The sequence below is a fragment of the Emys orbicularis genome, chromosome 1, assembly GCF_028017835.1.
Source record: "Emys orbicularis isolate rEmyOrb1 chromosome 1, rEmyOrb1.hap1, whole genome shotgun sequence".
Lineage (NCBI taxonomy): Eukaryota > Metazoa > Chordata > Testudines > Emydidae > Emys > Emys orbicularis.
This window is the reverse complement of record NC_088683.1, coordinates 18,441,734-18,466,552: the sequence shown is the minus strand read 5'-3', so window position 1 is coordinate 18,466,552 and position 24,819 is coordinate 18,441,734. Positions and strand designations below refer to the sequence as shown.

Genomic DNA, 24,819 nt, shown 5'->3' with positions numbered 1-24,819 from the left:
CCACCCCTCGCCCCCCCCATTACCTCTCACTGGATTCTTAACAGTGACCATGTGCCTTTTCGTCGGCACATTTAGTTGGAAAACTTTTAATCCCACATTGTTTAATGCTTCTGATTTGTTTCTGTAATAAATATGTGCAGTTGAAATGGCCCCAGACACAACGGGTGCCGTGCTCTCCAAAGCCAAGCCTGGGCTGGCAGTTTCAGTTCTGGATCCGCAGGGTTTGGGATTTGGGGGTTTTTCCCCCTGTAATTGTTCTTAGCTTAGTTTCAATTTTCCTTTGCAATTTGACTTTTTTTTTTTTCTGTGCCAATTTCTCAAGCTGTGAGAAGTGAAAGTTAGGATGCTGAAGAGCCAATTAAAGCTGTAGCCAAGAGACGATGGAAGAGAGGGGGTCAGAGTGTGTGTGTGTGGGGGGGGGAACCTGTGCTTCAGCAGGGAATCTTATCACCTCTGGGCATCAGAGAAAAATCCCCTTGCTCACTCTTGTCCATTGCACAGTTGCACACCCCCCCCACCCCTGCATATCACAAAATCCCCCCCTCACCACCCCATGTGTAGCACGGCTATACCACTCACCACCCCCTGCACTGTGCATTGACACCCCCCACTACTGCACCACCTCGCTACCACCCTGCATTGCCCGGCCGCACACCATAGGCAAAAGTCCATGACAATTAGTATCAGGTTTCTGTGTTATCCTAAAACAACGAGGAGTCCTTGCGGCACCTTAGAGACTAACAAATTTATTTGGGCATAAGCTTTCGTGGGCTAGAACCCACTGCATCAGCTGCATGAAGTGAAAAATACAGGAGCAGGTATAAATACATGAAAGGATGGGGGTTGCTTTACCAAGTGTGAGGTCCGTCTAACGAGATAAATCAATTAACAGCAGGATACCAAGGGAGGAAATACTGGCCTCCCCCACTACACCCAGCCAGTGTCAGGTAAAGGGACCCCTTTACCTGACCAAGTAGGGTTTTTTGTCAGGGAGGGTGCTGGACTTCATAGACTAATGGCTTGATCCAAATCTTATGTCCAAGGAAGATGGAGATGCATACTTTTAAAAGCTTTGGACTTAGTGACTTCCAAAGGATGCGCAGTGCGTCAAAAGCAGAGCTTGGAAGAGAAGCCAGGAGTTCTGACTCCAATCCAAACTCTGTCCACTAGACCATATTACCCCTGAGATGTTGTAATCACTATTAGTGCTTTTCAGCTCTTGCAGCTTGCAAGTCGATGTGTAACATAAAATGAAGGCTCAGTGACTGTAGGTGGCCATCATTTCCCTTCTGTGATTTTCCCTTAGCCCAGAATAATAAGGGGAGCAGCTTTTTCGGCATGGTCCTTGGTTTTATTCTGCAGCCCAGCCTGCTGTTTGATCATTTTTTTCCTTCTCCGTTTAGAGTCAGAGGAGACCCTGGCATAAACACAGCTCATTCTATCCTCTTGTCTAGGGCGTCTGTGACCAGGAGAACGTTTGGGCACAGTGGCATTGCCGTGCATACATGGTACGCCTGTCCTGCATTGATCAAGTCCATTTGGGCTATGGCCATTAGCCAGCACCAGTTCTACCTGGACAGAAAGCAGAGTAAGGTAAGATGCTCACTGGAAGGGGAGCGTGCTGTAGATGACTTCCGCTCACTCACCACATTTTCGACCTGCAGGTGGACTGCCTCATTCTGTGCTTCTAACAAAATGAGGGTGGAATGGCTTAAAATATTGTCGGTTTGTGCTAGAACAAGGGAGTTTGATTTCCCCAAAGGCCTGTCAGGTTGGGTCTGGGGGCTTAGTTGGAACAAACCAGAATAGCCAAATGTGACTGAGTTCCTCTCCGTATTGTTTCAGTGTATTCGCCAGTTCTCAAAGGGATACCACCGTGAAGTCAGATCCATTTCAAATAAATCAGTTAAAAGTACTTTCAGGTTCTACATCTGCCTCTGAGTCCCGCCCTCCCCCCCTCCCGCCAGTTCTGTGGTGTTAGAATCACACTTTCCTAGGGGAATAGTTTTTCTCCCCCCTTTTGCGGTGTGAAGGACAAACTGACTAACTGACCATATAAGTGAAACATTTAGGTCTTGTCTACACTACACGGTTTTTGTTGACAAAACAGTGGAGGTGTACACACTGAAATGCTCTTCCTGCCAATAAAAACAACGAGGAGTCCGGTGGCACCGTAAAGTCTAACAGATTTATTTGGGCATAAGCTTTTGTTTTTTACCCACAAAAGCTTATGCCCAAATACATCTGTTAGTCTTTACGGTGCCACCGGACTCCTCGTTGTTTTTGTGGATACAGACTAACATGGCTACCCCTCTGATGCTTGACACTCCTGCCGACGTAACTCCCCTGCTAGGCCGACATAATAAAACCACCTCCATAAGAGGCGTAGGGCTTATGTTTGTGCAGTTAGGACGACCCAGTGTCTGTGTAGACATTGTGTTCCTTACGTCGGCTGTTGGCTGTCATTCTTGTCAATTCCATGGCTCCAAAGCCAGGCCCCGGGCTGCTGCCTGGTCTCCGTTCCAAGCCAGCTGCCACCCAGGCTCCCGGCTTGGGCTGCTGCAAGGGCTCCCCGCTGCGAGCCCTGCTGCCCTCTGGGGTCCCTGCTCCCCGCTGGGAGCATGGCAGCGACTGGACTCCCAGTGCGGATCTCCTCGCCTCCGGGCAGCTTCCCCCGCCTCCTCCCCACTCCTGGCTGAAAGCCAGGTGTGAGACGCTCCGGAGGGCAGCTGGGCTCCCAGTGGGGAGCTGCTTGGCGCGGACAGCCCTTGCTCTTAGCCCCCCCACACTGCCTCTCTTCAGTTGGTGGAAGCACTCTGGTGAGGACATCAGCCACTGCAGTAATTAATGTGGTGGCTGTAAGTCAACCTAACACAGGTCGACTTACCTTTATAGTGTAGACATAGCCTACAAAGTGCTGTCCAATGTACAATGGAAACAACCTCAAAAGATAAAGAAGAGTGTATTTTCCCCCTCTAATCCCGTTCAGTTATAATTTTAGGTGTACCCCCATCCTGGAAGAGCAGCAGGGAGATCATTTTCAGACAGACGTATGATTTTTAAACAGGTGATGTCCCTTTAAATATGAACATTGCTGGTGTAACAAAGCTTGGAGGCACTGTAGGAATTGTCTAGTTGGGGGCACCAGATTCTTGAACCCTCATCTGCTCTCCCCTCGTTCCCCAGGAAGTTCCAAATATTCATATCCTTTGCGCCCCACTTCCAGGGAGATGTGCTCAATCCTTTCATCTTCTGGCTTTATTTCCCCCACTTCCAGCACTAGAGCTTTGCCTTCCAGGTGGACATCATGGGCAGCTGCACTTTCCTCACCTCCCTACGCAGCTGTGAATAGGAGAAACCTGTATATAGCCTGGGACATTAGAGCGTGTGGGAACTTTCAAAGTGCCTAGCTCTTTTTAAAAATCAGAAGCAACCGACAAACAAAAGCAGATTCCCCTCCCCTTGGTGGGAGGGTGGGTTTTGAGTGTCAGGAACTTCTCATGGCTAGCTTCTTTTGTTGCCAGCAGATTGTGTTTCAGCTTGTGAGTGTGCATCTGATCTCTCTCTCTCACGCCCACGGGAACACCGCCCACCAGCCATCATCAGTCAATCAGTCATGTTTGTGACCCTGTCAAAGTGCTTTGTCACAATAATCCCAGCTGTCATGCTATTGCTTTGATGTTAATACACACAAATATTTTTGTCCCTTTTCTCTTTTAGCCTGTTGTCCCCATCTTTAAGGGACATTGCCAAGATTGATGTATAAACTTCTCATCTGGGCCCATTTAAGTTTCATTGATCTGCTTGATTAGTCCTGCTGATCCAAGTGTTGTTCCTGGGTGTGTTTGTTTTGTGAAACCAGCAATGGACACCCCAAAGTGGAGCTGTGAGATACTTGATGGCTTCTGTTCTTAGGGTTTTTTGTTCACATGGGTTTGCACCCCTTTAAATTTCACTCTGAGGGCTTGTCTACACCACGCAGCTTTAAAAGTCAGCGTGTGTAAACGCTTTTTTTCAGTACTTTGTCGGCACTTTTGCCGACAAAATACTTCCAGCCCCGCGAGCGGCGTTAGCATTGTCGGCAGGACAAAGCCACGTTCACACTGCGACTTGCGTCGGCAAAACTTTTGCCGATAACTTTGCAGTGTAGACAAGCCCTCAGTTGCAGCTTTAGATTAATCCCAACTTGAAAGCAAAACGTACAGGACTCCCTGGTTTTGCATCAAAACTTGTCATTTCACATGGTTTTGACAAAAGACAATAAACCTGCTGAAACTTGCTCAAAACTGGGCCCAGATTGGTCCTAGCAATTGAGATGAGATTAGATGCAGCACTGTATGACACAATACATTCTGACAAACCAGGCTTGAATTCTGAGTTCATAACAAAACCTGAAACCAAGCAAGTCCTGCATCTTTTCCGATGTTGCTCTGATGTTTGGCACAGCTCTGCTTGCAAAGTCAATCTGCTGGATTTAAAAAACAAAATAAATAATATGCATTGGTTTTGAGCACTTACAGCAAAACCGATCCACATCTTTTGTTCACAATCCTATGCACAATTGAGCATTTTGCCAGTCCATGGAGACCCTGAACTCTTACTGCTGCTGTTTCTATCTGCTCTGTTCTGGAATTCAAGCAGAATGTGGAAATTTACAAGACTTCCAGCGCTCTGAATGAACTCTTCAGGGTGCAAAATTCTTGTCCGTTCCCCTTTTTTCTGCACAGAGCAGACAAACTTAGCAAGGCAAAGAGCCATGTCTATGCACTGGTGACTACACTAAGTCAGTCAAACGTTTGCCCTATTGGCCTCAAGAGACTTGTTTTTGTAGGACTTTCTGATAACACAGATGCTCTTGAATGCAATAGGGCTCTCCAGTTGCATGGAGCTTAAATGAGTTAAATTGTCAGAAAAGATGAGGGAGATTCTAAATGTCCCGTTGAAACACACGCAGCACAAAATCCTTCGGCACAAGTGAGAAGGCCAAACTGATCCATGGTGTCAATCCATCCCTCGTGCCACTGCAGGTTCCGTAGACCATCTGACCTCATTGGAAGGGCACCACTGATCTTAAAAACTGCTTTGAAATTAATCCCAAATGAGCAAGTCTCCCTCCAAAGAAATGAGACTTGCCAGGTCTGTGCAATGATTCATTAAACATTTTCAGAATTGGGGGACTGAATGGCCCAGGGAAGTGGTAATGGGATATAGTCTAGCCTTTAACTGCTGGGCTGCCTGTACAAATCCAGCCCAGGCCTCATAGCTAGCTGTTCAGTGGCCTCTGTGAAATGAGTTAATTGATTTGAGTCCTGTTCCCTCCAAAGAACAAAAAACCCATAAGTTAATCGTCATCATTGTAAGGCAGCTGAGAGGCCAAGGATAGAAGCAGTGTAGAAACTAACCCCTTCTCCTTTATAGAAGTTTTCCCTCTAGGTACGTTAGTGAGTCCTATCCAAACCTGTTAAAGTTAACAGGAGTCTTTCCTCTGACTTCAGTGGGCTTTGGATCAGGCCTTTCACTGGGGAAGCTTACACTGCCTGTTCTCAGTTGTACTTGCTGTTGTCTGAATGAGTAGCGGACTTCAGGCTCCAGGAACTTCTGGCCAGGGTCTTTATCAGCACTAACTTTACACACGCACATACAAAGGAGGGCATGTTCCCAGCAACTAGCTGGATCTGCATGCCAGTAAGGGACTGTACCATCCAGTATTACTGCCTCTGCTCAGCATTGTTCTATAAGTACATTAGCCAGTGCGCAGTCTGATAGATGGGCCCAGTTTCTATCCTGATTTACACCCTGGAGATCAGTGGGGTTGGCCCACAGTGCTTCTCATTGAAGTTATAATACAAATGCTGTACGAGGATAAGAAGCCACTAATGTGTGAATAGATCAAAGACTTGTCACTCCTGAAAATCAGACTAGTAGACAGCCAAATATCAAGCAGGTCCTGTCCAGGCGCATGGTCAGTAACTGGACAGGCAGTTCAGACAAAATAAGAAGTGACCTGACCCACCAGCTAGAACTGGAATTCAACCTTCAAAAGTTGTTAAAAATATTGTTCAGTTTCACGTGCCTCAGCACTTCTTGGTTTTGACCAGAAACAGCAAGGCCAAGATGCTGAACGACTGTCCCCCCGCCCCCCCAATGTTTCTTACCTGAGGTGATGCAGGTACTGTTGGAGAGGAAGGCTGAATGGCTAGGAGGCTCGGCTAGGCATTGAGAGATCTAGGTTCAATTCCACTCCAGAGGTTTTGTGTGACCTTGACAAGTCACTTAGGGCTGAATGCTCAAAAGCAGCCTAACTCCTTTTGAGCGTTCAGTCCGTAATCTCTCTGTGCCTCAGGTCCCCATCTGTAAAATGGGGTTAAGAGCAGTTCCCTATCTCACAGGGGTGTTATGGGGTTAAATATGTTAAAAATGGTGAGGTGCTCAGATATTACAGTAATGAATGTCACATAAATACCTAAGATAGATAGAGGATGTGTGACTAGTAATACTTCTCTAGCACCTTCCATCTGAGGATCTCAAAGCACTATGTTTACATATAGTCATGAATTAAGCCTAAAACCCGCCATGAAGTAGGGATCCATTTTATCCCCTTTATTATTCCACAGATGTGGAAACTGAGGCAGAGAGGTTAAGTGACTTGCCCAAGGTCACATGGCAAATTAGTAAGAGCCAAAAATGGAGCACAGAACTCTCCTTTCCCTGTGCTAGACCATGCTTCCTTCCTTCACCTATCTAAACTATCTGAACTTTTTCAGAGTGCAAAGCAGGCTGGATATCTCCTAGGAACAGATTTTCTTGCAAGATTTCTAGGATTCCCTGTTTTCATTCCAGTGGGTACAAGCAGCCTAGCTTTTGGGTGCCTGTCCAAAGCAGACTTCTAAACATTGTGAACAGTTGCCACTTGAAAACATTAAGGCCAAACTATAGTACCCCTCCTAACCTGGGGGAGGAATTACTCCCCCAAGTAGTCCTACTGCATCAAATGGGTCTGCTAATGTACATGCCCACCAATGGAAGTACAGGTTCCACAACTGGGCCCAAAAATGAAACATGAAATGAAGGTTTTCAGGCCAGTGGCAAATCCCGGATTGTTCGGCACAGTGTGACACCAGTTCTCTGAGTTAATAGAAACTCCAGGTTAACCAAAGGTCAGCATGTCCTTGGGGTTGCATTACTTGAAGCTCCACACAGCAGTGGAGGTTCAGGTTCTTATGAGCTGGGCCCGGGCACCCAGCTATCTGAAACCAGGATTTTACAAAGTGTTCAGATGGGAAGCCTTCCCCGAGATCTTTATAAAACTGGGGGTTAGCTGTTAAAAGAACATTAGGTTCAAAACTACAGTAACTCCTCGCTTAACGTTGTAGTTATGTTCCTGAAAAATGTGACTTTAAGCGAAACGATGTTAAACGAGTCCAATTTCTCCATAAGAATTAATGTAAATGGGGTGGGGGTTGGGTTTCAGGGAATTTTTTTTCATCAGACAAAAACTATATTATATATAATACATCCCCCCCCCCTTCGCCCCCCTACACACACACAGAGGGAGTTTAAGTTTTAAACAAACAATTTAATACTGTACACAGCAATGATGATTGTGAAGCTTGGTTGAGGTGGTGAAGTCAGAGGGTGGGATATTTCCCAGGGAATGCCTTACTGCTAAATGATGAACTAGCATTCGGCTGAGCCTTCAAGGGTTAACACGTTGTTAATATAGCCTCACACTCTACAAGGCAGCAGGAATGGAGGGAGGGGAGACAGCATGGCAGACAGAGACACACACCCTGTGTGTGGGAGAGAAAGAGAGATGCGCATTGCCCCTTTAAGTACGCTGATACCACATTCCAAGTACATTGCCTTTAAAAAGATCAGGAAGTTGAGACAGCAGCTGCCGCCAGCTCTCTCTGTCCTGAGCCCTGTTGTGTCTCCCCCCTGCTCTATATGGAGAAGGGGCAAGTGGGGGGCAGGAGTAGGGGGATGGGGACACCCTGACATTAGTCCCCCTCTTACCCCTCCCCTCACAGCAAGGGCAGGAGCAGCACTTGTCAGTGGGGGGAGGGACTGCTGAACTGCCGGCAATTGGTAGCCTGCTGGGCAGCTGCTGCACAGGGAACTTCGGGGAGTAGGGAGCTGATAGGGGGGCTGCTGGTCCACCCTGGTTCCAAGCCCCCACCAGCTAGCTCCAACGCGCTGCTCTTCCTGCAAGCAGTGGACAAAGCAAGCGGCTGCCAAGCAACTTTATAAGGGAGCATTGCGCAATTTTAAATGAGCATGTTGCCTAATTGATCAGCAACAAAACAACGTTAACCGGGACGACTTTAAGTGAGGAGTTAATGTAGTCTGAAAGAAAAACCAGTTTCCATAGCGGAGGCTGAATAGCAGCTCTCAGGTCCATGTCCAGCATGCTCAAATCACATCCAATTGGGTTCTTTTTGGTGTAGGAATTTCTGTTTGCTTAGCCTGGCTTTTTAGTTTATTTAGTGGATTTAATAACCAACATACAGAATAGGGTTCAAGACATAAGCCCAATACTGGGTTTACAATGGCGCTGTTGTGGTGGGCCCACAGTCACAAGGGGCCCCGGCGCCCAGACCATGGCCCTGCACCCCGCACTCCGCCCACAAGACCCCGCCCCTGCTCAGCCTCTTCCCCCCGAGACCCCACTCACTCCTCTCCACCCCCTTCTCCCCCAGTCCCCTGCTCACTCCTCTCCGCCCCTCCTCCCTGTGTGAGTGGCGGGTGGGACCTTTGGGGGGAAGAGGCTAAGCAGGGACAGGGCCTCAGAGGGAACAGGCCAAGTGGGGGCGGGACCTCGGGGTGCGGGGGGGAAAGGCCAAGCAGGGGCAGGGCCTCGGGACGGAGCACGGGGTGGGGCCACTCTCTGGGCGCCAGGGCCCACAAAAGATTAATCTGGCCCTGCATAAGCCAGTCCTTAATTGAAGGGGGGGGAAAGAAACTTTCCACACGGGCTGATTCTTCCATAACTGCCTGCTATGGGGTTTCTTGCACATTTCTCTAAAGCAGTGGTTCTCAAACAGGTCCTCGGACCCCTGGGGGTCTGCAAGGGTACTCCAGGGAGCCCGCGAGCCCCTGCTGATCAACTCCTCCCCCTCCCTCCCAGTGCTTCCTGCACGCCGCGGAACAGCTGTTCCGCGGCGTGCAGGAGGCGCTGGGAGGGAGGGGGAGAAGCAGGACGGGGTGCGCTCGGGAGGGGGCGGAAAGAGGCAGGGCAGTGGGGGGGGGGGACGGAAAGAGGTAGGGCGGGGATGGAGCCTTGGGGGAAAGGGTGGAGTGGGAGCGAGTTCTGGGACTGAGCACCCCTGGGAAAAACTAGAAGCCGGCTTGGGGGGGGGGGGGGGGGAGGGTGTCCATGAAAAATTTTAAATCAAAATGGGGGTCCTCGGATTACTAAAGTTTGAGAACCACTGCTCTAAAGCATCTGGAGCTGGGCCCTATCAGAGACAGGATACGTAGCTAGACTGACCATTGGCAATCTGGCAATTCCTATTGTAAGGTAGATGAGGTGGGTATTCTAGACACAAGAATTGACTAAAATTGTCATGTACTTACAAAACACTGCTAGGATCTAGGGCTTGTCTTCACTGCAGCATCACTCATGATATACTTCGAGTGTTGGCCCTAACCCACCTCCTGTCCACATGCAGATATCTCCAGCTTGAGCTAAGTGGTGCTTTCAGCTCCAGCTAGCTGGCCCATCTGGGGTGTGGGCAGGTTGAAAGCTCTAATGCTGCTGACCCTAGAGCTAGTAATGCAGTGGGGATGCAGCTACCGGCTGCAACTCAAGTTAGCACAACTCATCGGCTGCTAATCCAGTGGCTCCGCTGATCCAGTCCCGCTGTGCTGCTAGTCAAAGCCCTCCATGTGGCCACTCTCCGCCGAAGTGGGCTAGTGGAGTAACTCCAGCTAACCATTACAGTGAAGACAAGCCTGTAGTCTGCACAACCATTGTAAAGGACTGAGGCCTTGCATTGCTTTCTGTTGTAGAGCTTTATACAGCCCTGCAGGGTGAAGTCCTCTGTTCTTAACAAATACATCATGGGCGCCACATTTTCCTACCAATGTTCACAACCCTTATTATGTAGGGACCGTGTGGGGGCATAAGGAAATCTTTGTGCTCATTCAGGCCCAGCTACAAAGCTGACTGCCGCCAATGGAAAGAGTCCTGTTGCCTTTAGTGGGCACTGGATGGCTTCTGCACTGAGGCTACCCAGCAAGAAGGATGCTAATTATGTTGGCATTTTTGGTGGTTTTCTTACTGTAGCTCTTAACATTCAGATTCTCTGGATGTGGTTCTTTGATTTAAGGGACAGGAACGGGGGAAGGGAGTCCCTGGCAATGCAGAGATATTAACAAACAAAGAAGCAATGGCAGAATTGCCCCCAGATTCTAAACACAACAAGGGCAGTAGACAACGTGGGCATTCGAGTGCCAGTTTCCTTCCGTTCTTGGAAAATAATCTGAGTTGGCTTTTGAGGGCCTGTTTCCTGTTGTGGTGAAATGATTCTTTGCTTCGGTGACACTTAAAGAAACGCCAGACTGTAAAACACAGCTCTGTGTCTATTCCCAGTCCAAGATTCATGCTGCGAGAAGCTTAAGTGAAATCGCTATTGACCTGACTGAAACGGGAACGCTGAAGACTTCAAAACTAGCCAACATGGGAAGCAAAGGCAAAATTATCAGCGGCAGCAGTGGCAGTCTTTTGTCATCCGGTAAGTCCTTTCCCTTGTCACTGCATGCGAAATACGGGTTCCTGCCCCTCTGCTGGAGAAAAGAGGAAGATGTAGCTTTGTATTAGGTAAGAGCTGCCAGGTGGGGTGAGGGGCCCTTCAGAAATGAATCTGACATTAACAAGATTCTTTCTTTCAGCTTCTGTCTCTCTGGGTATGTGATACCTGTCTCTCATCCCCCACCCCACCACCACCCAACGAGATCCAGGCTCCAATGTGACCCCATTCCCATCCTCACTGCTAGTTTCCTCTTTCTCCCCAAGTTGCCATCTCCAGTCTTCTCAGCTCCCTGCTGCTACCTGACCTATCCCCACACCCTGCTCCCCCAAATCCCTCACGCATCCACCTCCCTACTGCTACCCAGCCTGTCTCTCACGACCTCCATCAGCCGTTGCGGCTCATTTGGGAAGCGCATGCTGGGGGATTAAAGAGGGCTCCTAGTAGGAGAAAGGCAGAATCTCCTCTAGAGATTCTGCACTGATTCTGCCTTGCCTCTTAGCCGCTGAAATGCATTCTCCATCTTCCAGCTAGTGTCCCCTGCTCATCTGGCCTCTCAGCTCCCCAAAGAGCCAGTTTCCAGGCTCCGTTCGCCTAGAAACTGCCTAGTGCCCCAAGTTTTATAAGGTTTCTTTGTGTGGAAAATGCTTAGATGCTTCTGTCAAGATGTTCAGTGTGTAACAGGCTGCAGGGCAAAGGGGAGCTGGAAGCTGTTGTTTCCAGCTCAAGTAGACATACCTGTGCTGGCTCTGATTGAGCTAGTGGGTTCAAAATAGGAATGTAGAGGCATGAGGGATTAGACACCCCTTAGTTTGGCTTCTTTATAAAGTGGAATCATCAGTAGTTATGGCAGAAGCCAAACAGGGATGCCTGTCAAAGGGATTCCACCACTGGGGACTGGGAGTCAGGAGCCTGAGGTCTATTCATAGGCAACTGGTGAAAATATTCTTTGCAGGCAGCAGAGCCCACCCTGCACTCTCCCCGCAGCTCTGGCCCATTGGCCCTCGCTGCTTGGCAATTCGGAGGAGCTCACCACAGTGTCATCTGAGGCATGTATCCACGCTCAGGCAAAATCCTCCATCCGCAATGCCCCACTCTGCCCCCTTCCTGGCCCTGGCACTGCCAGACAGACACAGGGCCTCAAGATCTCTACCATCCCCGGGACTCCCCTTCTACCCTCCATCACCTCAGAGTCCGCCCCCTATCCTTGGACTCCCCTTCTCCTCCCCATAACCACAGATCTCCCCCCCCCCTTCTCTGGGACTCCCCTTCTCACCCCCCCCCATCACCTCAGGGTCTCCCCTCCTCCTCTGGGACTCTCCTTCTCCCATACCAGCACCAGGATCTCCCCCCTCCTCCAGAATTCTCCTTTTCCCATATCCCCGTAGGATCTCCCCCTTCCTCCTGGGACACTCCTTTCCACCCATTTCCCTCAGGGTCTCCCCCTTCCCCTGGGACCGTAGGTGCTGAAACTAGGGGTGCTGGGGGTGCTGCTGCACCCCCTGGCTAGAAGTAGCAATAACAACCAAATACATGGTTTCCGCCTTCAGCACCCCCACTATAAAAATTGCTCCAGCACCACTGCCTGGGATGCCCCTTTCCCCCCATCCCTTCAGGACCTCCCCCCATCTCCTGGAATTCCCCTTCCCCCTCCTCATCCCCTCAGGATCTCCCCCATCCCCTCAGGACCTCTCCCCATCCCCTCAGTATCCCCCTCCTTTGGTCTGGGACTCTCCCCTCCAGTCACCTCAGGATCCCTTCCCCATGCCTGGGACTCCTGCCCTGTCTCATCAAACCTTCCCTGGAGGCACCAGTCAAGAGCCAGCACCCCCTGGGGACTGAGGAATCTAGCTCCACCTTCCAGGAATCCAGCGAGCGGGCAGGACCCACACCCCATGACACCCCATCCTGCTCCTGGACCCACTAGACATGGGGCTTCCCCTGCTGATCTGGGCATGCACACGGGCAGCAGGGTGGCTCAAAAATAGATTTGGGAGGGTTGAGTCCGCTCTAGACCCTAACCACCTGCTGCCTATGGGTCTATTCCTGGTTCCACCACTTCCTGCCTGCGTGAGCTGGGCAAATCTCTTAACCCCTCTGTGCCTCAACTTTACCATCTGTACAGCAGTGATCACGTACCTCCTAGGAGTGGTGTGAGGGCTAATGGTTTGTAAAGGGATGCAAACTCCTCGGAAGAAAAGCTCGCCGGGAGTGTAAAGCATTATTATCACAATGATGGGTCATTTAAGTGAAGTGTAGAAGACGTCACTTAGACTCATTAAAATCCATAAGAATGGAAACATGTGACATGGGAGAAGGATCTTTTCATAATTACAGAGGGAAATGTACCCTCTGAAGACCACAGCCTACAGAACCAAATCCATACTGACTCTATACATCAACTATGCAGCAGTATGTCCTCTGTGGCTAGCTTGAAATTCCTCAAAAACAGGCAATAAGAGTTACGTTTTAAGCTGGCTGCGGTCGAGAACAACTTGTTTTGGAATTCTCTTCCTAGCCTGTGAACAGAAAGGCCTTTCTGTTTCTCCTGTCCCTCCGGACGCAGCGCACAATCCACTGTTTGTGCCAAGTGTCCGTTCAGGGCATTGCAGTGGCTGGGCAGTTTCTGGTGTGGTGTTGGGTTGTTGGAGTTCTTTGTTTGTTTGGCTCTCCCACTGCTGAAAGCAAATAACGTCAAGTAGCCCAGGAAATGTGCTAAGAGCCCCTTCAGAGATCCCAGCCCTGCTGGCAGCATTCCCAATGCGGTGTTTGTGTTAGTATGCTGACTTTCAACCTCACCCCCATACCGAGGAATTCAGAATGCCGGATTCTGTGCTCACACCAGTCTTGACTCCATTGACTTCACTGGGTTAGCCCTGATTTTCACAGGTGGAAGTCAGGAGAAAATCCGGCCCCAAAACATCTTTAGGCCAAATCCTGATCTCGATTACACCAGTGTAAACCCAGAACAACCCCACTGACAGCAGATCTTTGCCCGTTATTTTGTACACCCTGCTTAAAACCCAGTCAGCCTGGATAAGTTTGGAGTGTTGGGTTTACATGTTCAGTAGGCTTGCCATGGTGACGGAGAGCATGCGGAGTTAAATGACCTGGGGCTGGGCAGGTGGTTCAGATGGATCCAGCTGCAGTTGAGTGTACGCCTAAAACCCAGGCGTATGTGAATTGGCTTTGGTGAAGGTTTATGCTGTGCTCCCAGTGTGACAAGATGGAACATCAGCTTCCAGCTGCCCTGTTAGAGACCCGTACTCAGAGCCAGCTTTTGGGATCCACCATACCTATGATCAAAGGCCCCTCATATTCAGGACAGTCTCAGATTTAACAGAGGGCTCTGGAGCTCGCTACTGTCTGGTGGCTGCAGCTGTGAGGCCTTAGCTAATGAAGGAGGGGAGAGACAAAGGGGATCTGTAGGAAGGAGGAGCGCTTTAGAGGACTTTGGGTCCCCAAGAATGATCTAGCCCAGGGTTCTTAAGAACCCAACACTGATCCCACGTGCACGTTGGGAAGCCATAACTGCTGCCAAGGGGGGAGGAGCAGGTTGGCTGCTTATGGCTGACCCATGAGAATTATTTGTATTACTGTAGCACCTACTCATGGCCCTGACCCCATTGTGCTAGATCCTGTACAAACACAAAACACCCCGTGCTGCAGGAGCTCGTTCTTCTCTGCAGGGAAGAGTAGGCAGCTTGGGGCTGGATCCAGAACCCAATGTAGTGAGTGGGAAGACACCACTCACCTCAGCAGGCTCTGGATCAGACCCCTGGTTGCTTCCTTCTGTGCCCGTAGAGCCCATTCCATTAACGAGGGCTGAAGTTTGGGTTTACTCAACTTTCTGATAAGCACAGAATCTTTGCTGGGTTCATCTCTCCTTAGAGTCAGACTGATCAAGCCCCTAACCATTGCTTAATGTGAGCAGACTAGAACTGGGAGTGTAACGGTCATGGATGCTCAGCGCATTCCCCGGGCTGCCCCCAAACGTTTTGCATTTCCTCCCTTTGTGCTGACGATTATTAATATATAATCCTAACAATGATGTGTTATTGTTGTAGCTGAGGGCTACCATTTATGGATCTCAAGAGAATGAGAGTTGAGTGAGGCCGCTGTAAATTTCCAGACTATAAATACATGGAGTTATCATGAATCACAGGGAAAATAGAAAATGTTTCTCTTTTTCACTGCTGGGCCCTCTTTCCTGCTCTTTGTTTTTCTCTCCTCTTTTCCTTGGAGTTTCTTCATGTCTTCCCCTAAGTTCCCTCTCTTCAGCTGGCTCCTCCTAAAGGAACAAGCCAAAAACCATGGTGAGAAGCTCAGATTGACACTGCCAAGTGTCCCCTGGTTTTATGTAGATGACACATGAAACCACAAATTATTATTATTTATTATAGCAACACATAAAAGTCCCAACTGAGATGGGGCACCCATTGTGCTAGGTACCATCTAAAGACATTGTGAGAGACGCTCCCTCCCTGAAGCGCTTACAGTCACAATAAACAGGACAGACAAAGGGTGAGTGGAGAAACAGAGGGCAAGTCAGCCGCAGAGTCAGGAATAGAACCCAGGTCTCCTGACTCCCCAGCCAGTGCCCCATCCACTAGATCATGCTGCCTCTCTCCTTATGAGTCTTTGATGCAAACCTGTAAGTTAAATGTCTGACTCCCATCTGCACTTTTAGAACATCTCCCATGAACCTTGGCCCGTCTTTTGAGCAGAGAAAGGCCTCAACCAAAATCCTGGACCAACCAGTGAACAGAGCCGAGTTCAGGGCTCAAACCTCTCTCTGCAGAGCATCGTGCTGAATCAGAATACCCTGAATTTTGGGCCAGGCTCTGACCTGGATTTGGAACCTAACATTTAGGGCTGTTTGGATATGAAGTGTTAGTTCTGTCAATGGTAGAGATGTGAGGTCTGGTTCTGATCTCACTCTGGTTTAAAGCAGGAGTAAATGCAGTGAAGTCAACAGAGATACAGCCATGTAAATGAGATCAGACAAGGCCCATGACCTTCAAATCAAGGGTTTTGATTTGGGTCTATCACTGGTTTAACTCAACAGTTTGCAATTTAACATGAATCCAGCTGAGCATGGCATGATTCTTGGGTTTGTAGTGAAGGTTTGCACTGCTCTGACCATGTCTCCCTGTCAGTGGGCTACCATGCATCTGTGTGGGCCTGATCCTGCAGTCCCCTCTACCTGTAGAAGTCCCATTCATTTCAATGGGAGGTTGGTGAGCAGAGGAGAGCTTGTAGGAGTAGAGAAGAGGTATACTTTTGCTTTATCTTTGCACATGTAAGTGTTAAAATAACCCATCCCCTTCCCTCATGGCATGGCATAGACACGGTCACTTCTGCAACGGTAGGTTTCCGGTAAATATGCCTGCTTATATTTGAAAATGCCTTAGTCCTGCAGATGGATATTTCCTTCCCAGTATGGCAGTTCACCCCTCACGTCCGCTATATCCGTAGAGGTGAACTTCCTACTACTCTGCACTGAGTGTTTTAGTTGTAAACAGCAACTAGTCCCGTCTATGGAAAGGCAGATGAGCGAAGTGACTAATGAAGAGCAGTCGCTCTGCAGGATCTGTGTGCATCCTGTTCTGAATAATTCCAGATGGACACTGGAAAGCCAGGAGCAGGTCTCTGGCCGTCGCTAAGGAGGATATCCTATTTGTTAGTCAGAGCTGGGTGATAGTGCCTTTTATTCAATCATTCCCCAACATCCTGCAGCCATGAATCATGCCGTGTTGTGGCGTGGGGAGCGTACTGTGCACTGTCAGTCCCAGCTCCACGTGGACTTGGATGAAATGCCTGCTTTGGGCCAGGAGACTAGAGCTGACAGCCAGGCCACAGGATACAGCATGAATCATTGCCGTGCTTCGATTGTGTTTTGCTTGTGACATTAAGCTTGTGAAAAGCAAGAAATAAATGCATCAAAGAGCCATCCACAATCCCACATCTGGATCACAGGTGATGTCACTGGCCTATGAAAACTCTGGATATTCTTCCCCCCTCTGCTGCTGGCTCCAGCCCCATCCCTGACAGTCACTAAACCAGTCTCATTCCTCCTGCTCTCCATGATCCTCTACTTCCTTCTCTCTTTCCCCTCCACGTCCCCTCTCCCTTCCTTGGTCTTTCCTTTTAGTTGATCCCTTCCTGCCTTCCCTCCTGTCCCCACTACTAGCCTAGAAGATATTTAATGCAGAGAATGAATAAATAAAATTAAACTCACCCCGTACCTCCCTCAGAAAAATCATAGAACTAACATGACATTGCTAAACCATCGCTTTGTTTTTTATTAAACCCCTTTCCTCCCGCACCTTTGACCGTGACGTCTATCTGACTAAGGCCTGGTCTACACTACCCGCCTGAATCGGCGGGTAGAAATCGATCTCTTGGGGATCGACTTATCGCGTCTCGTCAGGACGCGACAATCGATCCCCGAATCGACGCGCTTACTCCACCAGCAGAGGTGGGAGTAAGCGCCGTCGACTGGGAGCCGCGGCAGTCGATTTTGCCGCTGTCCTCACAACAGGGTAAGTCGGATCTGATACGTCGAATTCAGCTAAGCTATTCGCGTAGCTGAATTTGCGTATCTTAAATCGACCCCCCCCTGTAGTGTAGATGTAGCCTAAGTTCCTCAGGCCAGGGATTGTCTCTTGCTCTGTCTGTGTGTACAGTGCCTGGCTCAGTGGGGCCCTCTAGAAGCTACTGGAATACAAACAATAATAATAATAATTAATTATAATATATTGAAAGCAATAAACATACCTATTCAAACTACCAAAGCACACCCTGGCTTAGTGGCAGCAGGGTCTACTCTCGAGGCACATGCACAGGGCTGGGAACTAGGAGCTCCTGAATTCCGATTGCAAATCTTCCTCTGACGCATTGTGTTGTGTTGATCAGATTCCTAGGCCAGAAGGGACCATTGTGATCATCTAGTCTGACCTCCTGTATAACACAGGTCATAGAACTTCCCCAAAGTAATTCCCAGAGCAGATCTTTTAGAACAAATTCCGCTTGATTTAAAACTTGCCAGTAATGGAGACTCCACCACGGCCCTTGGTAAATTCACTTGGGGTCTGACACTCCCAGCTCTCACATTGGGTTTATACTAGTGTAACACCATTGGAGTTACTCCTGATTTGCCTAAGCAAGAACTGAATCAGGCCATTAATCGCTACAGGAAACGTTCAGCAGTGATGTAAGCGGTTGTGTAAGTTACGCATTGGGTGTAAATTGTTCAGAAAGGACCAGACTCTCCTCCCAGCTTCACAGCTGTAATTCCCATTGATGTCCGTGAGACAAGAAGTAATCAGGTAACTGAGAGCAGAAATTTGACCCGAAGTTGGATGTAAGGGCACGTCTTCACTACCCGCCGGATTGGCGGGTAGCAATCGATCTAGTGGGGATCGACTTATCGCGTCTAGTGAAGACGCGATAAAATCGATCCCTGATTGCTCTGCCGTCGACTCCGGAAATCCACCGCGGCAAGAGGCGGAAGCGGAGTCGACGGGGGCGCGGCAGCAGTCGACTCGCCGCCGTCCTCACAGCCAGGTAAGTCGACCTAAAATACGCAACTTCAGCTACGCCATTCACGTAGCTGAAGTTGCGTATCTTAGGTCGACCCCCTCCCCGTAGTGTAGACCTAGCAACATAACATGAACCAATCTGGCATTCCTTGTGTGTCTAAATGCCGTGACTTATACCGGTCACCATATAATTGGGAGAAGAGGCATGTAGGATTCAATAGGAATTAAACCATAGGTCTGTATATAACTGTAGGTCCCATTCTGCAAAGTATTTAAGCATATCAATGGACCTATTCCCATGCTGAATTCTCAATGATTACATCTCTTGCTGAATCAGGGCCTTAACAGGATTCTAAAGGAATGACTGTAGAAACCTTATAGAATTTGGTGAGTCCTAACCTTCAAAAGGTCTTTTGAACCATTCTGTATAATTTTCTGATAAATTCCATAGGATGGTCCAAAAACCATACAGGAAATTTATGGATTTCTATTGAATTTCAATATGACTGTTCCATAAAGGTGTAGCTCCTCGTGGCAGGTAAGATCAATAGAAAGCACCTTCTCTTGGTTTGTATGGTGGGAATCAGTTTGCAAGTGAACTTTTCTCAGCTAATAGTCCTCTTTGGAAGGCCTTGGTGGGCCTGAATTCAATGGCATTAAGTAAGGCTGATCTATTTATTTTGTGTAGCATCTAGTTGGTTGGTTTGGTTTAGTGTTTGTTTGTTTGTTTTATGGTCTCTTGCTTTGTTCTGATTATTGGTTCTTCATTTGCATTTGGTCTGACATTTGGGGCTGTGGTCACAGGTTTGCTAGCGTCAGTAATTTTCTCAGTATATACAGAGCTTCTCATGGACACTCTAAGCACACAAAAATACAGAGCTGAGTTCTCTCCCTGGCAGCCATCTTATGCTAGTGTGACTCAATTGGCTTTGATGGAGTTTGCTCTTGGTTTACACCAGTGCAAGTGAGGTGAGAATCAGGCCCACAAAATCCTAGGAAATGCAAAAATAATCCAAACGTTCATTAAGAAAAAAGGGGGGATTATGAAAGAGAACTCAAACAGAAAGCCCAGCTCATCCCATCTCCTCAGAAAAGGGCTGTGGTAATAGATAGATCTTGCAAAATGCCTGAGAGGTTAACAGACATGGACTCTGTCAGACCAAGCAAAGTCTAGCATTGAGGGCCCTGAACTAAGAACTCCCTGTCCTCAGTCGTACAAGGCTTGTCTACGCTACACAACTGTATCATTTGAAGACCCGGTTGGAGTAGATTAGTCTAATAACCCATTTCATTCTGAACTGCTTTAGTGCCAATGTGAATGTGGACAAGCTGAAATAGTTCCGCTAGTCCTCCCCCTACTTATCCCACAGTGTATCGGTGGCCTTTTGAAATCTCCCAGAATCCATTGCTTCTAGGAGCTATACCAGGAACTGTGAGATGGGTACCCAGAAAGCATTGCAACTGAAAGGGTTTTGAACAAGGCTAGTACGGCTTTTAAACTGATACAGCACAGCTAGTGTGGATGCAATGAACTGTGCTTAAATCAGTTCAGTACAACCAGTTCAATTACACAAGCAGTTTAATTCTCTAGCGTAGACACGCCCATAATTAGAGGTGTCAGGTCAAGCATCCAACTGCTGGGTGCGGTGCATATAATTTATGTGTTTTTAAATGTTGCAGCGGAAGCATCTATCTAGCTGCTGCGGTGATAGGTGGTTTTATATATATATAAAATTTAAAAATAAATTAAATTTGGGTGGGGAGAAGAGCGGAAGGAGAAAGGAAAACAGAGAAAGGAAAAAGGGCTCCAGCCAGTTACTCTAAAAGAAAAAGAAAGGAGCGAAACATCTGCCGAAATCATGAGCAGCTTGTTGTTGGAGGTCAGCAGTTCATCAGCCGTGGAGTAGAAGAGTTCAGCAGTTCGCCCGCTGCCAGTAAGTGCTCGCTGCAATTATTATTAGGGAGGTGCTAGAGAGGATTTACTCTGCCAGCTCGAATGCAAAATGGAAATTCCTTTAGGAGCATTCCCTGGCTTGAACTTGTGTTACCCTGGGCCTTACTTGTGGTTAAGGCTATAAAAAGACCCGAGCGAAATCCACTTGATGCTCTTAATTTCATGTCTGGATAAATGCGCTCCACGTTCCCATTGAGTTGTCTTGATTTTTGCTGGTGACGCATTGTAAAAGGGCTCCCATCCTGTCCTAGCGTCCAGCTGATCTCTAGAGACCTCCGTTCTGGTTTTGCACTTCCAACACATCCCAGTAAACACTGTAAATACACGCACGTCGCATAGGAGAGGCTCATTGTGCAGAACAAGCGCGTGTTGTTTTGCGGTGTGCAAGTCGCAGAAAGTAGCGATGGAGAAGCTCCATTAGCTCTAGTCCATCCCCCTTTGGGCTAGTGTGGGATGTTTCCCTCCAGTGTATTTTGTAGTCCCTTTTCCCACTTCAAGTATCTGAAAGAAAAGTAGGAGCAAAGAAACTCAAAGCAAAATGTAGCTGAAAGCACAAGTTTCATCAGGTTTTGATGCAAAGCTATAAATTTGCCCCTAGAGTCACTCCAAAGGTTGTCAGAACCTCAGCAAAGCTTTCGAGAAACCCAGACTGAGAATACTGACTGCATGCTTAGGTGTCAGTGCTGAAAGTGCACCTGTAGGTCCTTATACTCGCAGGCGTGCTAAGCTTCATCCTTACACTCACAGGCATGCTAGCTGAGGTTTGGTTAAAGCCTTTTGGAAAATCTGACTAAGGTAGATAATAAGAGCCTGATTCTGCACTCCATTGCTTTGCAGAGGCAGCATCAGAAAACTGGTGTAGGAGAATGGCAGTTAAGTCCTGTAATGTAGACAGGACTAGATTTGAAAGTGGAGCTCAACTTGAGACACCTTAAAGGGCCAGGATTTTCAGAGGCTGGATGCTCAACACTTTCTGAAAAGCAAGCCCCTTTAAAGATGCCTCAAGTTGGGCCCCCGAAAATGGATGCAACCAAAATCACAACTCCCTTGAACAGGGAGGCCCTGAACAAAGATGTGTGTGCCATTCAGCGGTGAAATTAAATAAGGAGATCAGTCAATACCTCTTTTGAAAAGAATCAAAGTACAGATGAACACAAAATCTGAAGGCCAGATTCTGATGTCAGTTAATTCTGGATTTACAGCAATGTAATATCATTGACTTCAGTGGGAGCTGCTGGGTGCTTGTCACTTGGAAATCAGACCCCTTATTTAGGCATCTAAATATGGTTTTATGCATCCAGTTTTGAACATCGTGGCATGTATATTCGTGGGAAACAACAGCTGCCATGAAAAGACCTTCTGTTAGCTATTGGGGGTTTTTAACTTAGTTTCTATTTTGCAAAAATCTAGCTTCGGTTACTACATTTCTTCTGCGTGGTTAGAATTAACCACAAGTAATTGGGCTAGATGCAGCAATCATTGGGTGAAATTCTATACAGGAGGTTAGAATAGATGATTGTGATGGTCTCTTCTGGCCTTTAAACTATGAACATGTGTTTTCTATGCTTTGTAAATTCTGTTTGCTGTTGGGAGCTTTCGTAAGAACTGTACGTAGTATTTTCAAGAGGAGCTTAAAAAAATTACCTGATTGTTTTTATTTACAGAGAAGAGAATCACAAATCTCTTTATGCTCAGAGGTTTGACCTCATTCTGTTAGTTTAAGTATTAAGAACTTGTCATAAACAAACATGACTGTGTAACACCTGCTTCATTTCATAGTCTGATTCTTTTTTGGAACGCTCCCATCCAAAGTGTAGGCTTTGGTGAAATTCATTAATGCTCCAGATGTGTGTTCTGCTGTCAGCTGGCCTAGTGAAATCATTGTTTATTGACAGGTTCCCAAGAGTCAGATAGCTCTCAGTCTGCCAAGAAAGACATGCTGGCTGCATTGAAATCCAGGCAGGAAGCTCTGGAAGAGACACTGCGCCAGCGACTGGAGGAGCTAAAGAAACTGTGTCTCCGAGAAGCGGTAGGCAACAGAAATTGTATAACCCTGGAAAATGTTGTGGCTTGTATTTTTATATGCTCACAGCCTCATTTGAAAATGGATGGAGGCTGGAAGGAGAGGTAAAGCCTTCCTAAATCATATCTCACAAAGTGTGTGGGGCCCAAGGACTGAGTGATCCCCAGGCATTTCATAGCTAGTGCTGCACAAGGCCTTTTTTACACTAGAGAAGCTGGACGCACGCCAAGCCAGTTGTGCACCCATAAGGCCTGATCCAGCAAGGTGCTGAGCATCTGCAGCTCCTATTGAAGTCGTCATGAGTGGTGGATGCTTAGTAGATACTCACCGTCCTTCAACAGGGCTCCCAATGGGCAGTCTGCCATTGACTTCAATGGGAATAGGCTCAGGCCTATGGATGGCACATCCGGTCTAGCCATAGTGTGGTCACCTGGCCCGGTATATGCCACTTGGTCCTCATCTTCGGTAGGAGAAAGGTGTGTTTGTAACACGTGAGCTAACTCACCTCTTTTCTTAGTGTAGACATGGCCTCAGGTGCACTCTTTACATGTTCATTTCCCAGCATGCTCTGCCAAAGCCCAGCTATTTCACAGTGCAGTCCCATTGCCTGGCATGGGGTTAAATCACCACAGTTTGGGCTCCCCCCCAAATACAAAGAGCACAGTTTGGGGTGAGCTTGTGTGCGGCATGCTGGGGTCTTCCCTTCACTGAGCTGTATGTAACATGACAAATGCTGAGGAGGTCCCTTGGCTACATCATCAGTATCACTAGTAGAAGAGAATGTTAGGTAACGTTGTCAAGAGAAAATCACCTTTCTGCCCTAAATATCACCATGGGGCAAACGGGGTGCCATAGGATGAGGTCATATTGTACGTGGCATATGTCTGTTTAATTATTGTTGGGGTTGATTTAAACTGACTTGTTTCAAAGCAGGTCAGCGTGAACGTAAAACCATTTCAAATGCTGGAGAAGTTAGGATCCTTGCTGCGTTTGTGCCTGGAAACATAATAAATATTAGCAGCAGCTTATATGAAGTTTACACTTCGATCACACGTGCATACATAACACCCGTTTCTCAGGCCTGGAAAAATCCAGATTTAACAAAAATCACTGCCAGGAATAGAGAATGGGAGAGTTGGCTCTGGGCAGTGGTACTGGGATCTTTAAGTTGCTGGGATATTTAAAGTGCGTTTAACTTCAAAAAACAAACAAACAGAAAAAAGACCATTGCCCATTTTTTAAAAATCTCATTGCGCTTTGTTTAGACTTGGCTCTGGCTTGATCACCAGCTGGGATAAGCAGGAGGAAAACAGCTTTTCAACAAAGGATGTCAGAGGAAATATGTGCGGGCCTCATCCCACAACCCTTCCTCGCATGAGCAGTCCTGATGTATGAAGTCTCAATTGGCTTCGACGGGCCTGCTCTTTTGCGTAAGGTTTGCAGGATCAGGTCAGACCCCAAGTGTCCATAAACCATTGAGCCTGGATCAGCTGCAGAAAGTGGTCAAAAGTTTCACTGGCTCTTTTATTTTAAACATTTCATCTCGGGAGGTCCTGAATCGGTTTGTTTGCTGTGGGAATTGCTGAGTTAAAATGGCAGAGACAGGCAAGGAGAAGAAAAAAGGGTTAATGCATGGGCTTAATCAAACTAGCATGGCCCAAACCATTCACAACAGTGGCATCATGTTGCTTCACTTACTTATTAATTCAGATTAAATTTCAGGCCCCTGCCTGTAAATCCGTTTCAGTTTAGGAAAACCTTACAAAACCTTGGGCAAAGTCTTGGCAAAGGAGCCATTAAAGTTGTAACTCGTTCTCCGCCCCTGCACTTCATGTTAAGATTGGGGTTATAAAGGATCCCTCTGCTGCTCAGTAGAAAGACCCAGAATCTGTATCTTGATGCACTATTTGTAGCCAGCCATTTTGTGCAACAGGATAAACATGTTACAGAAAAAGCTCTAAAACAGCCACTCTGGAGAGGGAAGCATTTAAACAACCTTGAAAAAGGGTATTGTGCACTTCATTGCAATGCTGGGTTAGGAATTCATTGTGTTGGGAACTGATTAAGCTTAAGCTAGGGACTGAAATGGCCAGGGCCTCATTTCCCAGTGACCTGAAAACAGTAGAAAGAAAGCCCCCATTAGGGAATGGGTCGTGGGGGCATGAGGGAGGCAGAGAGCCGAGCTACACGCTGCACATTAAGGTCAGCCACTGTTATATGGGATTCAGATGATTTAGAGTTTTCTGCCAGCTGGATCCTCTCAAGGCTGGTGATGCAGAACACAAAAGCCTTTTGTCCTCACTGCAGAGACTGTTCGGCTCAAGAAGCTGGGTTGTTCCTTGTAGCAACGCTCTTGCCTTTCTCTGCAGGCATTTGAATGTCTTTAATTCAGATCGGGGAAGATGTATTGTACGTATCAGAAAAAACACAGAGTTAGCATCAATCCTGGCACTTGCTCCTTTGCCTGCTTCAAATCTATTCCAGTGTACATCCCTTGGCTGTGAAAGTTTGCAGGGTCTGCTGCTTCACACTAATCTTTGCAAATGA

At 47.8% G+C, this 24,819-nt stretch overlaps 1 protein-coding gene across 1 annotated transcript in view; it reads left to right on the top strand.

Moving 5' to 3' along the window:
- Positions 1–24,819, top strand: part of FRMD4A (FERM domain containing 4A) — a 290,131-nt gene that overhangs the window by 248,698 nt on the left and 16,614 nt on the right. The window contains exons 13-15 of the mRNA XM_065413790.1: positions 1,455–1,593; positions 10,595–10,736; positions 22,145–22,278. Coding sequence (XP_065269862.1) covers positions 1,455–1,593; positions 10,595–10,736; positions 22,145–22,278 — 415 coding nt within the window. The remainder of the gene's footprint in view (positions 1–1,454; positions 1,594–10,594; positions 10,737–22,144; positions 22,279–24,819) is intronic.